At 39.0% G+C, this 16843-nt stretch overlaps 1 protein-coding gene across 3 annotated transcripts in view; it reads left to right on the top strand.

Moving 5' to 3' along the window:
- Positions 1 to 16843, top strand: part of Fas1 (fasciclin 1 Fas1 domain-containing) — a 313103-nt gene that overhangs the window by 288612 nt on the left and 7648 nt on the right. The window contains exons 8-13 of one of the 3 annotated variants that reach the window (XM_076431657.1): positions 3133 to 3375; positions 4624 to 4635; positions 12209 to 12423; positions 15884 to 16046; positions 16202 to 16346; positions 16615 to 16659. In XM_076431657.1, coding sequence (XP_076287772.1) covers positions 3133 to 3375; positions 4624 to 4635; positions 12209 to 12423; positions 15884 to 16046; positions 16202 to 16346; positions 16615 to 16659 — 823 coding nt within the window. The remainder of the gene's footprint in view (positions 1 to 3132; positions 3376 to 4623; positions 4636 to 12208; positions 12424 to 15883; positions 16047 to 16201; positions 16347 to 16614; positions 16660 to 16843) is intronic. The other 2 variants (XM_076431658.1, XM_076431659.1) reach the window with 2 other exon arrangements.

Here is a 16843-nt window from a genome sequence, read left to right as displayed (position 1 = left end):
GTTGGTAAATGTTATCGTTGAGAGAAATTCATTTCGATCGCTCATAACAGTTATCGATGAAGGGAATTTGTAATAGTTATTATTAAATAGTACAACTTTTAGATGGTAGACAATCAATTATTTCATAAATTTTTTATTCGTAAAATGAATTGCCGCAATCAATTGTTCATTAATTGTTCATTAATTGATCATTAATAATTATCAATTGTTCGTACAATCAATGTTGTACGAAACATTCTCAATGAATTTGACAGGCTTGCTCCATCCGCAAAAAAGTAGACAATTCAATAAATAAGCAACCAAAGTGAGTTTTCTGAGTGATCGAAATGAACTTCTCTCAACGATAACTGCTTTGAGCAATCGAAACAGTTTCTCTTCATCGATAACAGTTATCGAGGAGGATCCAACTTTTTGGACACTAATAGCTGTTATTTGTACCGAAAAGTATAAAAATCGATATTTTTTAATCATTTATAGTTTGTGTATATTATCCTAAATTTCAATAATAATCAACTTTTTATTCATGATTTTTCTCGTAGAAAATTTCGGAATAACTGTTATTTTTGGTCCCTGCTCTAAACAATCTGACAATCCTAAATTAAATGATGCTCTCTATTCTATGCTTATGGTAGAGAAACCATGATAATAAAAATATTTTTCGAAAGTTAATGAACAGATTGTGAAATGACGTTGCATTCTAAATGTTGTAAAATCATTTTCAGAAAGTCATTGCATTCTGGCTACGTTCATTTTTAAAAAAACAAGTTTAATTTTGGAGCTTACCCTGCGAAATTTTTTTTCAATATCAAGTACAATGCTTAGGCCATGCCTCAGTACAATGCTAAGCTCGTTCAGAGGAAAGAAGCTAATTGAATCAATCTCCAGCTTCATCAGTACTAATTAGAAATTTACCAAAAAATTGCATCATTGATCATGCACATTTCTTCGAATTCTCGATCAGTTGTGATAGTAATTTTCCGGTGGAACGGCGGACTAAAACGAGAGGAATGGTGTGGAACCATTCGTTCGACAAACGGCGTAAACATTCACCCCTTTTTCTCCCATCCACAGTTCCACAGACCGGGCCTGTGTTTCTTATTTTTTCTGTTCCCAGTCATTAATCCGGTCGATGAGCGTCGAGGGACACGAGGGGCGAGGGAGAAATCGAGCGTCGCTAGCAGCTAATCACCGGCTCGTTAATTACCCTCCGCTCTTTAATCTGATCGAACGGTTCGATGCCCGTTGCCTGATATACGCTTTTTCCTACGTGCCGGAACCTTTCATCGTCTGAAAAAATGTCACAACGACAGCAAACAAAAACCGCGCGCGACAGAACAACAGCCACCGGAAACGTGGAGAACGATGTCCGACATCATTGTCCCTACGTTTCACGATTCACTGTTAATTCATCGGTTAATTACCGAGACTTTGATCTACGGCAACCTCTCGACGGTTAATCCCAATTTCGAAGTGCGGGATCGCGTGCACAGACCACCATTTCGTTTGATCGTGTCGCGAAACGTAAACGGTGTCTTCCTTCCGATTGTACAGGGTGATCACGCGAGTGGTCCGGCTTCTGTCTGTACCGCGAAATTAGTGGAATCGGAGAAATTCGGGCAATTGATCTTTTAACCCTTTGCACTCGAATGGCCACTAAAAATTGTCCATACCATTATTCAAAACAGTTTTAACATTCTTTAATTTGTCTGTATTCTATAAATTGTACAATCTCAACTGTTATATAAGAAAACAGGTTCAATTTGATGTGCACACTGTAAAACAGATTACATAGAACAAAAATGATCTGGGTTGAAACAAATATCTTGATTTTGGAGTTCAAATTGCTTCGGGTGCAAAGGTTTAACATTCTGTAGACATTCTGTGTATAAATTCCGAGTCGAGATTTTATTTTTTATTGCAAAAGGATTCGAAGAATTGGCGGACATATGAATTTTACCGTGAACTAGAGACTGTGGTACATGCCTCAGAATATTTTTAACGTTATTTTTCAATCGTAAATGACAAAAAATTGTGCACAGGAAAATTCCTGTGACTCTACGTCGAATTTGCATTTTTATTAGAAAAAGATTTGATTCATGAAAATTTTAAAAAATATAATATAATACATTTCGATGATTTGTGCCAGCACATTCTGTAAATGTCACGTGAATATGTATACTAATTTTTCCATCGGTCCACGCAAGATGCACAGAAATGTCGTGGCAGCAAATAAATTCAATGAATCGAAAACGAATGGCCCCGAGCTGTTTCATAACCATAAAGTCTGATAAAACCGAAGTATGATGCACAGTGCTGGTCAGTTTTCGGTCGAAAGAAGTCAAAGTATGTTATTTATACAGCCCGAAAAAATCGGAAAGAGCTGCAGATCATTATTTATATTGTCACAATGTATTGTTAGAATTGTGAGAATCACTCTGTACAATATTGACTAATTTACGGAATTAGTTTGATGATTATTCTTCTGTGCTAGAAAATGTACCTCGTGTCTCGGAACATCATCGACAGCGATTGCAATGATCCGCACTCCTTTAATGTTCTTCTTTTTTTAACGGGGACTTCGGGTTTAATGTTTAACAACGGCTTGAAGCTTTTCTATCTCCACGACCCGCTCCTTGACAAGAGAGATCCTTTATATATTGTTTGTCATCTTTGCGCAATGGCGAAATTTGCTGAATTTATTCAGTACAATTTTTATCTTAATAAAAACGATCTTCAGGCTAAATAAAAAATTGTTTCCATTCGTTGCAAAATACAGGGACAACGTCGTTAATCATTTGGAGCTGACAAATTCAAAAAATCGAAATTTGAAAAATCCAAAATTTTTCCCACAAATGCAAAATGGAGTAAAATACATAAAAATGCTCATTTGTTCTTGCAATATGGATAATTCAAAACTTCGTGGTGAATCTATGAAGAGCAGAAGATTGTTCTAAATATATTTGTGCAAATTTCGTTGAAAATAAAAACCAATATTATCCGCCCTCTTTCGTTGCTCTTTCGTTCTGCTCATTTCCATTTCTTTCTTTCGTTTTCTCGATTGAACGGTCCCTCGTAGAATCGATCGATCAGCATCTTGAACAGGATAAATAGAAATCTCTTCTGTACATTCAGGAAAAGGAGGACGGTCCTGTCTACAAGTTTTACGAGATGATCCGCGATTTCGGCGACGAGATCATGAGCACCATAAGCCAACTGAGAGACGTCACACTGTTTGCACCGAGCAACGCAGCCCTCGAGGAACCTGGTGTACAGAGGATCCTTCAGGACAAGGAACGAGTCAAGGAGATCCTGAATCTGCATTGTGTCAAGGAACGTCTGCCGCTCGACAAGATAAAGAACAAGAGCGTCAGCCAGGTGAGACGATTTCTAAATATTTATTTATTCAGATCATTTAATTGAGATTCGACGGATCGAATCGCTTCCAATGTTTCGTCGATTGAAATTCAACAATTAGTTGACGAAAACATTTCATTCGTATGTTAATATTTTTTAATTCTATTATGGAAATCTCGAAAAATCAAGTTTGGAAGGAAAGATCACATTTTTCAAATTTGGAAACCCCTCGTGCTTCAAGAAATGATTAGAAGAATTTAAAAACATATTATTTTTAGTTAATTGAAATTATTAAAAAAACTTTACTTTACCGAGCTCAAAATTTGTGCCTTTCTCCTAGAAATTATTATGTATTTGGTATGTAATCCAGTAGATTTACACCCGAGGCGGCTGCAGAACGAAGTTTTGATCCTGTAGGATCAATGGTTCAGGAGTTATGCTTGCTTAAAGTTGAGCAATCTGCAGTGTTTTTGACAGGTGAAGGCGCTGCCAGATTGGTTTTTATGCAGCTGAACCTCTAGATGGCAGCACAGGCACAGTGATATCTTTAACATAGACAAAAATATCTCAGAAGACGTTGGAGAAGTAATACCGTGGAAAATATTTACCACCCCCCCCCCCCCCGATCTAATCATCAACCAACTAATTAATTATCGATATTACCGCGTGCTTGTGCTACCACCTAGCGGCTCTGCTCGGTAAGCGGCGCGCGACCGTCACTACAAACCAATATGGCGGCGCCCTTACCTGTCAAAAACACTCCAGATTGCTCAACTTTAAGCAAGCATAACTCCTGAACCATTGTTCCTACAGGACCCAAACTTCGACCTGCAACCGCCCCGAGTACAAATCTACTGGATTACATACCAAATACACATCATAATTTATAGGAGAAAGGCACAAATTTTGAGTCCGGTAAAGTAAAGAGCAGCCAAAAAGGGAAATAATTGAAAAGGAATTAAAAAGGGAAGTTTAATAATGACAGCGGAAATGATTTTTAAAAGTTTGTTTGCTACTGAAGTATTCGAAGCGTTTCGAGTCCCACCACCCTAAAATAGCACAAAAAACCACCATCTTCTTTACGTTTCCGGTTCAAGTCAATTTTTTCGATATTATTTTCCGCAATACAAAATCCGGTATTGTTTTTCGTTTTTCTGTCTTCCCGTCGCGATTAAACAACGACGAACCAAAGACTCTGTTGCATGTTTGATTAACTCAATGTTACTCTGTTCTATTTTGTTGTTCGATGAACTCCTTGCTCTCGGAAAGTCAAACACTGGGGTAACTACAAATCTTCTCTACAAACTTTCAATGTTTTCGGTGGATTGTTCGTGAAATTTTCTCTGCATCCGATTCCTTTTTGCCTGATTTTTATCTCTCTCAATGTTTAACACGAAATTAATGACGTTGATGGCAGACTGATGAGAAAAGTTTATTGTTTGTTACTCGCAAGCGTTTGTATGCTGATCATGCGAGATGATGATACGCTTTTTTTGGTTCCCGTGCTTGCTCGTATGCTGACACTACACACCTGCACTTCCCAAGCCGTTGTTTAACAATTTTTTCAATTTGTTATACACACAGAGTGGCACAAAAGCCACTAAACAACTCTAGAATAATCATTTCATTTCTTTTTAAATTTATTCGTCTATAAACAATTATGAATTTCAACGATATAGTTTCGATTTTTGCGTCACCCTGTATGGAAGTCTAGATATGATGTATTTAATAACTCATTAACTCGTTGGCAGTGACGTCAACCACGTATGAATGATGCAGTTGTTTGGTCAGACGTTAACAAATGATTAGTCACTAATGCTGCATCCATTGTCGACATTCGTGGTGCAGCGTACGTAACTATAGTTTCATTATTTAATAGCAAACGTCAGGTTAATCATAAGAAAAACCCTCGGGACCGTGATGTTCCTTAGATCGTACAGTTCTACTATTTTTTTGAATATACGAATACTGAATATTGAGTCATACTCACATCGGGAAAAACGATCTCAGGGAAAAATGAATATGAGGTATCGAAAGTAGAAGCTTCAAGCTACCGAATGAGTCCAAGCTCATCGCTGTATCATAATTTTTAACAGAATGATCGCGTTTTGAATCAGCTGATTTCCGAGTTGCGAATATTTTCGCGACGTGCCAGACCCCTGCGAAATAGTGGAGGACTTTTCATTATTCTTTCGAGAAGTTTCGCGATGCTGATTGGATCGAGAGTCGACCAAGGACGTCGAATCTTCCCCCCTCTCTCTCTCTCTCTATCTATCTATCTATCTCTCTCTCTCTCTCTCTCTCTCTCCCAAGGAAAGTTTAAGGAACTAGCCCACGTTGTTATGACGTTAGCCGTCTTTCGGCAAACTTTTACCTTCCAATCCACTTAATCTGAAGAACTCGCTCTCCTTATCGGGTTTCGGCAGGGAACTTCATTTTCATTTTAACACCAGCAAAATTTATTTCGAACCCCCGACACAAATATCCCGGATCTGTTTTTATCTATTCCACCGTCGTCATCGACGTATATATTTTTTAATGCAGATATTTCCACCGTTTTTCCATCCCGGGCGAGAGTGAATTTTCGAAATTTTCCTGGCCAGTTTAAACCGCAAGGGAAATGGAAAATATGGTTTAAATATAATTATGCTTCTCTCCGACATTTCTGTTTGATATTAATAAAGGTAGGGATGTTCATAACCGACCTACAGATACATTTGTGTGATTTAATTAAATTTGAATAACAATTTCATTGTATCCTCGCCGCTGCATATTCCAGTGATGTGAATTCAATGTAGACAAAGGGGTGCACTACATTTGTGTCCATGATTATGAAAGTGGTCCATAAATTATCGGACACTTACTTATATGTTTAACGAAATGGTAATTAAGGAATAGAAGCTTCCAGCTTGATTAGATTGTTTTCTTTTGATTATGCAAAATTAAATATATACACTGGGGGTAGAAAGTGTTCGTACGCCCTTTAAAATAGAATAACAATTTTATAATTGTACATAACAACCTGATTTTTTATAATCAATTGGAAGCATTGGTTTACGAAATGATATGCAAAAATGATTTTCCAAATAATTGTAATTTACAAGGTTACATGCAAAAATAAAAAAATCATTTTTTAAAACTGTTTTATTTGGGCACTCAAAGAAAATTTAAAATGTATATTTTGTAGATCTACAGTAGTTACACACATGCTGGATCGAAATCGATTAAAGGGGCCTATTCACGATCAATCATGTTGCGCAACATGCTTGATCGTGAATAGGCCCCTCAACATAAATACACACGAGCTACAAGCCGTTAAAAATGGGGAAAATCGTAGTTTTACACGACTTTTCATCAGTTTCTGCTTAAAATCCACAGAACCGTACATGTTTCGATGCGTGTCGTCTTTTCCTGCGTCAACCGATTTCGATGAAATTTTCAGTATGTGTATAACTAACATGGATCTGCAAAACATATATTTTAAATTTTCATTAAGGGCCCAAATAAAAAAGTTTTAAAAAATGCCTTTTTCATTTTTGCATGTAACCTTGTAAATTATAATTATTTGGAAAATCATTTCGTAAACCAGTGCTTCTATTTGATTATAAAAAATCAGGTCGCGTTTGGTACAATTATAAAAAAGTTATTCTGTTTTACAGGGCATACGAATACTTTTTACGCCCACTGTATTGATGGGTATATTGATTGGATCACTCTCACAGGACAAAATGTTTTTCTTTTAATAAACAAAAATATTAATTTCCCTGGGAAAAATGCATTTCGCGTGAGAAGGAAGCGAGCCCCGCTTAATCGAAACGACGCGCTATCGATTCGGTCGCATAAAAGAATAATTCGCCGCGTATAAATTTATAAATGCCGGCGATTCTTTGGATAAATTCTCGATCGCGTGTTTATTCGTTGCGCGCGGGCCGCGCCATTGTTGCCGGATTTGAAACGCGCTTGTTTACACGCGCTTTTTACACGACAAATTTATAGGACGATATAGAGAAGCGTTTTGCAAATCTCGGATGAAAAATCGCAGCGTTCCAACCGACATAATAAATGGCGGGGAGCACGGGCCGAAAACTACAATTCGAAATGTAATTCCCCTTTTGTTTCGCCGCGCGACATGCTCGGCGACTATTTAATCGCCGGGACTAAAGTGAAAAATAATGCTGCGAAAGGATCGAAAATTATTTTCCCTTTTTTTTTGCCACCGCCAACCAATTTACAGACGCGATATTTGGTTGGCGAAAAAAAAAATAGAAATCGTACCATTTCATTTGATTATTTACAATTGCATTTATTGCGTTAGCCGCGATGCACTGCCGCGCGAGTTTTTCAGTTGAAAAACAATTGAACGAACATGCAAAAATATTCAATAAAAAAATACCGAATGAAACGTTGCTGTTTTTCAATATCTACCGCAACATGCTGCAAGCATTTTGCAAGATGGAAATTGTTTTTCAAATGTGCGCAAATCTTTTCTCGAGAGAGAACAAAACATATGTCAGGATCAACCGACCATATTTTCCAACCGTTGTTGCTTGCAAAAAATCGTTTTTCAGCAAAACCTCTGTCTCGCACAATGGCACAAATGAATCGCATAAATCGCCGGAAATTTCGCGAACCGGAAAAACCGCATAAAGAACGTAACTATCTTCGATTTTCTCGCAACCTGTGCGAAAATCAATTCCGTCAATTTTCGTTCCTCCTTCCCCCGAAAAAATTCTCCGCCATTGTACAATCGTATTGTTAAGAGTACAATGCGACGAGTTACACATTCGACAAACACGCACGGCTATCTCGAATTCGGCCAATTACTATCGATTTTGACCTGTGAACGCAATTACGCGAAATCACCAATATAGCTAATTACTTCAATGCCCGTGCTTCAATCACTGGGCACACTGATACGGAACGGTGCCTTTAATTATGCCCGGGTGCATTAATAAATGAACAATCCGTCGCTCCGACGTGAATAAAATATAGTAAACTCTCTCGTGATAAAGGCGATGGCCTCTCATTATACATTCGTCCAGCCAGACAACCGATTAACGATCCGCAAAATATCGTTTCGCCGAATGACTAACCGGATGTTCGTAATCGACGTTTACGCTAACGAAGATTGATTGAAACGAACGTTCGTAGAATTGAAACTAAGATGCACAAAAATTTTTTTTAAATACAGGGCGATTCTACGTGTAAATGCAAATCGAAACGAAGGAATAACATTTTTTCGATTGGCGTCTCCTTTTCGAGATAATCGAGTCTGAAGATCCGTCAAGGTCGCGTGCTATAGTACAGTGCTCGGCCGTCGCTGCTATAGTATGTGCTGCGAGGTCGGCCGTGGTCACGTGACTCCGTTCCTATAGCACTTTCAGACTCGATTATCTCGAAAACGAGGCCTCGGATGAACAAATGTTATTCCACATTTTCTTCTTAGTTTCTCGTGAGGAACCATTCTGCATTTGAAAGAACGCATGAACGTTCCTAACTAGACAGCGGATCTTCATGCAAAATAAAAATTGTCTACATCGATTGCAAAAAATAGAAACCAAATTGTATGGTTTACTTAATTACTATGGTTTACTTAATCGTTTTAATAGAGGAGAAACAATACATTGACATGTTCAATTTTAAAAATATTCCAACAATTTTACATGATATTAGAATCGTGACTTGTTAGTTGACAATGAAAATTGCTGTTGCTGTTGAAGGTTCCATTGAAAAGTGTTTCAGCCATGTACCATAGATTTTTCAAAATTATGCAATAATCACCTTCAGTAACAGGTAGCGTGTCAACATTACGGTTGATCGTAGATCATTTTCGCAGAGCGGAGGGAACGTCCGCAGTTTATGCGTTAGGGACCGCGGTGAAACTAGTTTCGTCCGGAAATTTTCCGTCGAAATGCGACAGAGACGGACTTCCGGGAACCGGATTAGAAAAGTTTCGATGACTCGTGCGGGAATTAATATGTCGACAGTATAATACGAAAGTTCGGAAGTCTCCCCCCCCCCCCTCCGTCCGTATCACGTTCATTAAATTACGCTAAACACCGAGAGCTACGAATTGAATTCACTCGCTGTTTAAACATTCGGGGCTTATATAACGGACGTCGATTTCGTTCGAGGGTTCCGGCGAGTGTGTCTAATGAAATTAGAATAACGACGTCGAAGAAGAGAGCACCGTGAAAATGGAAGCCCCTAGATACATATGTAGGTACGATGAATTAATTTACGAGTGGATTATGATAAAATCGAAACCGGGCTGCACTAACATCCGCATGCTAATTGTCGGTTATTAAACAGCCTCGGACCCTGGTAATGCGCGGAATATTTATTAACAGCCGAGAGAGCCCCACGGCCGACCAAATATTGACTCGCGCGCGCCTTCGTTTACCATCCCCGATGCATGTATTAATTGCTGTAAACAATGAGCAAATTGTTCTAATCAGGAGTAATGCAGTTACCGTGCTGCGATGGAACTTTACGAGCCAGCAACGATCATTTAACAAGCACTGTTCCGTAAGATTCGTTGTAACGATCGCGAACAAGTTGTCCGCAAACTTGTCCAAATAAAATACACACACGTGGAAAAGTTCATTTCGATCTCCTTCTCGCACACTTTTCACGTGCATTCCCGCGGAACGTTTTACATGCAGTAGAAATAATTGTGGTGCAATAATTATTCTGTAATTTCGACGTTAAGAGCATCTCCAGTTAATGATCGCAAATTTCATTCCATTAAATCATGGTTAACGCGAATGTTCTGCGACCGCAAGCGATTCGACAGTAGAATCTCACAGCGGATTACAGCAATGCTTTATGCGCGGAATTATTTTCGAGGAACGTTTTCGGCAATTATAAATAAATTTATGAATGTTTATTAACTTTCTCTCGGATATTCCTGTAGAGCGAGAAGAGACGAATCCAATGAGTATCATGACGATACTATTCTGATTATTCGATCTCGAGATATTCCTGTCTGAAAGATAAGGGTCTGGGCTAGGTCTCGGTTAGGTGTTTTATCTTTCAGACAGCAATATCTCGAGATCGAATGACCGCAATGGCACGTTCACGGTACTCGTTGGATTCGTCTCTTTGCGCTCTACAAAAATATCGAAGAGAACATATAGGGTGTCGTATAAAAAAATATCGACGATCTCGAAATTTCATTAATAAAAGATTCTTTTCACTGTCCCATAGGACCGTCCCGAATGTTTCCGCGTAAATCAGTAAATGAGGCGGGACTACGATATCCACGGCAGGTTTATGCGACTATTTAATCTTTTGCCACCGTATGTGCTCCACCGTGTGGGCCAAAATATACGCGGGCGGTTTTTATTCGAAGTGTCGACCGATTTGCATTAAGCAGCCTTACCCGCGATTTCCCCCGCGAAATTTATCGCGAGGATATGTTTTATGTCCGTTGGGCTGCAGGTACTTTATGACGGGCTGCGGTCCCACCTTCCCAATGAGACGATAAAACAACCGCGGGACAACACCGAACTTTCGTAACGAGACATTCAGTTTCATAGGGGAGAGATAGCAACGAGCCGAGACTTCGAGAGAGCTCTTTTTTTTTTTCTTCCCGAAAGACAAACGAGCTTTCGTAATTAATTCATCCGGCGTCACTGGAACCGTAATTCCGCGCGTGCAATGGCGCCACCCGCCATTTCTCGACGACGAATGGCACTTGATTTTACCTAAACAGCACCGACCGAATTGTTCCTGCCAGGAATTATGCTTTCGTGGAAACTGCTCGTCAACGGCCCACATCAAGCTGGAAAATTGTTTGTCATCGTTTATTTCTGCCTATTCTTCCGATTAAATAGTTCATTTAAATAGCTCGTTCAAACAAAGTTTAATAATTTTTATTGAACCATTAAAAAAGTCAAAATGATCAATTAAATTGTTAATAATTATTGGAAACGTGGGAGATTGTAACGCGACTGAAAATGCAGGAATAAAAGAAAAGAGAGAGAGAGGGGAGGGGCAGATCCAATGAAACGTAAAATGAGGAATGTAAAATGTGCGCAAGATCCGTTAGAATGAAAAGCAAAGGCAGTGATTTCCACGGAGAAAGAGGATTATAGGAAGATTCTTTGTAAGGGGCGTGGATTTTCATGGAATTTATTCGATCTGCTCTTTGAAACCAGTCGGTCGTCCTCGGGAAGATGCATCTATCTGTGAATGCAGCAGCAACTCAAGATCAGAAAAGTAGCCGGAAGTGGTTCGGAGAGTGCAAGTCGGAAAATTCATGAGAGGGGGATCAACCGGAAAGGAATCACTACCTCTAAGCTTTCTCTCGTCCCTCTCTCTCTTTCCCCCGATCTCTTCTCGCCTTCAGCCTTCTACCTTTTTGTCGCTTCCGGTCTCATTAAACTTTATTCGACGGTTACAATGCCGGAAACAAATTTCCTGCGTCTCGAACCGTGTGCTGGAAATATCGGAAATGTAAATGCGACGTTTCTGTGCGCCGTGTCCCTATTTTTCATCATTTTTATTTGTCCCTTAAACATCCAGTCGAAGTACAGTTTTTTGTTCCTAACTGTTATATTTTGCAATGAAACTCTTGTGGGTAGATTCCGGCCTCTTCCCCGAACAAAATGATACCTCGCACGATAAGGTTTGAATATTGTTTAACTGTTTAATCCACGATATTGTGGAAGCTCAGCTATCCGAACTAGCGTTGATCTTGCTGCAGTGTTACATTGGATGCGATAAATGAACTGGTTTGCTCTCTTTTTATATATGTTGCTGTTATCGGTGTGAAGAAGTGGCACGTCTTTTGAAAATGTGTCCGAGTATTTGTGTTGGATTCGCCTGAAGGTTTATCGGTTTCTTCTAGGTACCAACAGCGGCGGATAGAAAGAAGCTCTACTTCAACGTGGTCCAGGGGCCTAGGGGAAACCAGACTGTCACTGTCGAAGGGGGTGGAGTGAATGCGACAGTTATCACTGCGAACATCGCCGCCACAAACGGAATCATTCATATCATCGACAGAGTGCTCGGCGTTCCCTACACCACCGTGCTCGAGAAACTCAAAACCGATCCCATGCTCAAGTAAGTTAAACTTTATAATTTTACGTATTTTATATGTTCATATCTAGTATCACTATGCAAAAAGGCAATTTAAAATAGGAAATTGAGAATGTGTGAGACCATTAATATTATGCAATAATATTATTGTAATATTTATATCATTATAATATTATTATAACAATATGACAATATTAGAATGGTATCACAATAATATTATAAAATATCACAATAATATTATAAAATCACAATAATATTACAATATCATAATAATATTACAATATCACGATAATATTATAATAATATCACTCTCTCTCTCTCTCTCTCTCTCTCTTACAATAATATTATATATTATTACAATATTATTTCCTATAAGTGAATACTGATTAACCGGAAATATACATTTTTTTGCATAAAAATCCACAGTCCATTCTTTTAAATTTTTAAAAAGATATTTACATAATTATTTTAACAGTAAACCTACCACTGCCGGTCAAACGACCGGTTTCATTATTTTTCATTTCACAATTATTGGAACTATGAAGTTGGTTACATGAAAATTGATTCGATAGATTTTTTCACACAGGCACATACTATAATAAAAATTGCACAGAATCTAAATAAATACAGCCTTGTAATTTCTGTAAAGCTAAGACATTTTAGTCGCTTTTAGTGCTCGGTAGGTTTAGTGTTGACATATGCTGCGTTAAAAAATTGTTCTTCATGGACGTTCATGGACTTTTTATGGATTTCTTTCTGTCATTAATTTAATTACACCACGGAGGATATATTCTATTAATTGCGTGGTGCCGGGATAGGAGAGCGTGAATAATTTACTGTTCGGAAAATAATAGGAAAAGAAGAGGAAAATTTGTTTCGATTACGCGAGACCGAACCCCTTCGTTCGTTTCGAATTTAATTAAAATAATGCTACAAATCTCCATTCCAATTACCGTGACCGTGCTCCGCCCGGCAGAAATACTATAAACAGGGAATCTTACTCCGAGAATTGCATGGCTCCGGCTGCACGTCGATCTATTAAATTCGTACCGATCCTCCTGTTCTCCTCGATTCCTTATTGATATTGTCCTTTAGCCGAACTTAACAGGGCTGCAATCCTCGATGACTGAAAAGGCGAACCGTCCAAACGACGCTAATTGCTCCAATAATCCAATTCCATGTAATCAATTTTATTTTAAATAACCTTCAAAACCGGGGACCAAAAATAACAGTTATTCTAAAATTTTCTACGATAAAAATCATTGATAAAAAGTTGATTATTATTGAAATTTAAATAATGTACATGAAGAATGAATTATGGTCCCTGTTCAAACGTTGATTTCATCGTGCACAATGATTTAGAAGCTTTTGAGACATGTATTAATTTTTAATGGAATTTTATGCTTGAGATTCGTCACCTGATTTCGAGATTGCCATCTGTTTTCGATACTTCCCAGGAGGTTTTCCCGCGGTTATCATTTCTACTGAATTTTTGATCGGCTCGGAAACTGTTTGCGCAAGCTTCGCCCGCCAACACACGCCGGGATATCTCGCGCGAATGTTTAGTTACGGTGACATTATTTAACGCGGGGTTTCATCATCGCTGCCCAGTGTTTATTTACAGTTTATTGGGATATCGTTTAATTGGATTTTCCATTATCGATGCTTCTGTAATTGAAATAACGCGGAGGGGAATTAACTGGTGATGGATCCGCTGTGGCTCGTGTACCCCGTGTACTTCGATTTTTCGGGAATAATAATCATGCACATTTACCGCGAACAATTCAGATATTTTTCTCAAACAATATTTATCACTCAGTTGTGAACTTTTGAAAGGAGAACCATCTGCAATTATTTGACCTCTCAAATGATGAAAAATGTCCTCGGAAAAGAAGCTGTAGTGTTCTCAAAGTAGAAAATTCCAGCTTTAAAGTGAGCCTAAGACCACCCTTCTGCGATTGTTTATTACAAAGTTACAACAGTTTAAACATTAATCCCTTTTAATTTTAGAGATTTTAAAAAGCAAAAAGTATCGCTGATTATTTGCATTTCTACACGATGGAGAAAAAGTCTTCGGAAAAATGACTATAGTGTTCTCAAAGTAGAAAATTCAAGCTTCAAAATGAGCTTGTGATCACCTATCTAAGATTGCTTATTGCAAAGTTACAACAGTTTGAATGTCACTTTTTTAGAGACTTTTTTAAACATTCTGAATTTACATTTACTTTCTTTTCTATGTAAAATCGTTAACAAAAATCTGAGGAGAAACTGCAATTTTATAACACGTCCAGTGTCTGGCAGCATGCGGGCTAATTCTACTTACTGGGAAACAGAGTCTCTTGGCAGGCAGATGGATTCGGTTAGCACAAAAGCGGTCAGGAAACACCGAAGATCGGTGGCGGACCGCGTGTACACGTGATGCGTTCCACATTTATCGGTTTAGAGTGTGTTATCCTAAGCAGCGCGACGTTGAGTATTGGTGGCCGACAAGTTTCCCATCTTGTTGCCGCGGATTGGGGAGATCATTGAACGAGCAGCGGCTAGGAAACGGTTATGTGTCGGCTTTAATGCCATTAGCCCCTTTATACGATAGCTATCGTTACTCGATGCACTGGATGGATGGCGATGTCAGCGTTCCATCACCCCACACCATGACATCCGGACCAGAGATCCCATCCATTGCAGTATCTCTACCTCATCATGCCTATGCTACACCATACCACACTATACTATACTATACTGTACTATACTGTACAGGGTGTGTCAGATAACGACTTAATTTTTAATTAAATGGTTAAGGAGAGCTAATATTGTAGTATGCATTAAATCTTTTGGGGGAGAAAGGCAGCCCCCAAAATTATTTTAAATGGAAAGTATTATTGATTTTTTGTTATTGTGATTTGTTTTTCTTTTATATTTTATATGTGGGTTTCAGAAACGTCTTGTTTTGGAATTTAAATTGTTCGAGTCCAAAGTATTAACGATACTGCTATATTTTATATACATAAATATATATATATATTTTTTATATATTTTATATTGGTAGTGAAAGTCCCATAAAAAAATAAAGAAAAATTCAGAAATTTTTGTACATTCGATTAGTAGCGGTTCACACCGATACGCTTCGGCCACGCGATCCGTATTTCATGCTGTCCTGCTCTACGTTCGGCTTTCGTTTGTACTCTTGGCGCGGCAAACGCAGTCATACAAAAATAATGTCGGTACGCGATAGTTGTCCGTGCGGAACACAGGCTGTTTGACAAGAATCGTGACTTTACTCTATTTGCTAACATAAACTCACAGCGTGATTCTACCCCTCAAGATCGGTTAACTCGCTGTGACCTTGACCAACTTTTTCAAGATGAAATTTTTTATAAAGATCGTACCGCGTTCCACTCATCGAGAGGAACAAACTTCGTATAACGTATAAGTACGAATGGACCACTGTTTCATGATTTACATTGATTGTTTACGTTCTTTGCAGTGTAACTTACATCCTGGGCCAGCGACGCGATTTCAACGACCAGCTGAACGATACAACGAAACGTTTCACCTACTTTGCTCCTCGCGATTACGCTTGGAACGTGGCGGAGATCAGCTACCCGTCGACCATGAAGAAGCTCTTCATGCCTGACTTCAGTTATCACGTCAGTATCTGATATTGTTTCTTCCGTTCTGCTCGACTAAAAATTACGAAAAAATTCACGAACGTTCTACCCGATATCGGGCACGACTGTGAATTTTTTCCGAATTTTTCACCGCAGGATTGATTTGTGAAAAATTCCTAATCTCACGGTTCCAGACGAAACAAATCTTGGAACGACATCTGGTGATAGCAAACGAGGCGTACACCATGGCGAAGCTGAAGGAGATGAAGCACAATGAATCCATCATCCTCCCAACAGTTAGGGACAGCTTGAAGATCCGCGTCCGAGAGGCCAACGAAAGTGAGTGTGCAACTGTCTATGGCGAAACGAGCACTCTCTTGCAATCGTCCGAATATTGATCGACGTTTGTTCCAATTCTGAGACGTAATTGCAACAAACAAATTTGTACCGCTTTGAGCTCTGTGTGAGCACACCCTCTGTCTCTCCTCTCACCCCTATCTCACTCTCTATCTTTGTCCCTCTCTCTCTCTCTCTCTCCCTCTCTTTGTCTCTATCTGTCACTCTCTCTCTCTGTTAATTTTTCAAACCTGGTGCTATTTACCTTTAGATGACAACAAGCACGACGAAAACGCGATCCGTCCAGAATCATTCGGTGAGTGAGTTCAGTGTTTAGACGTCGCCGATGAGCGACGACACGTGCTTTCATATGTACCAGCACGCATCATGTCAATTTCTTGCGGAAGGGTTGTCTCTTGCACTCTGCCACTAGGGTGGCCCTTATTTTCCCATTTTTTCTGACTAGCTTCCCCTCGAAATTGTGACGCTTGGTGCGGAGA

The sequence above is a fragment of the Lasioglossum baleicum genome, chromosome 10 (genome assembly GCF_051020765.1).
Source record: "Lasioglossum baleicum chromosome 10, iyLasBale1, whole genome shotgun sequence".
In the NCBI taxonomy this organism is placed as follows: Eukaryota; Metazoa; Arthropoda; class Insecta; order Hymenoptera; family Halictidae; genus Lasioglossum; species Lasioglossum baleicum.
The sequence above is the reverse complement of the archived record's forward strand: the minus strand, read 5'-3'. Positions and strand labels throughout refer to the sequence as shown.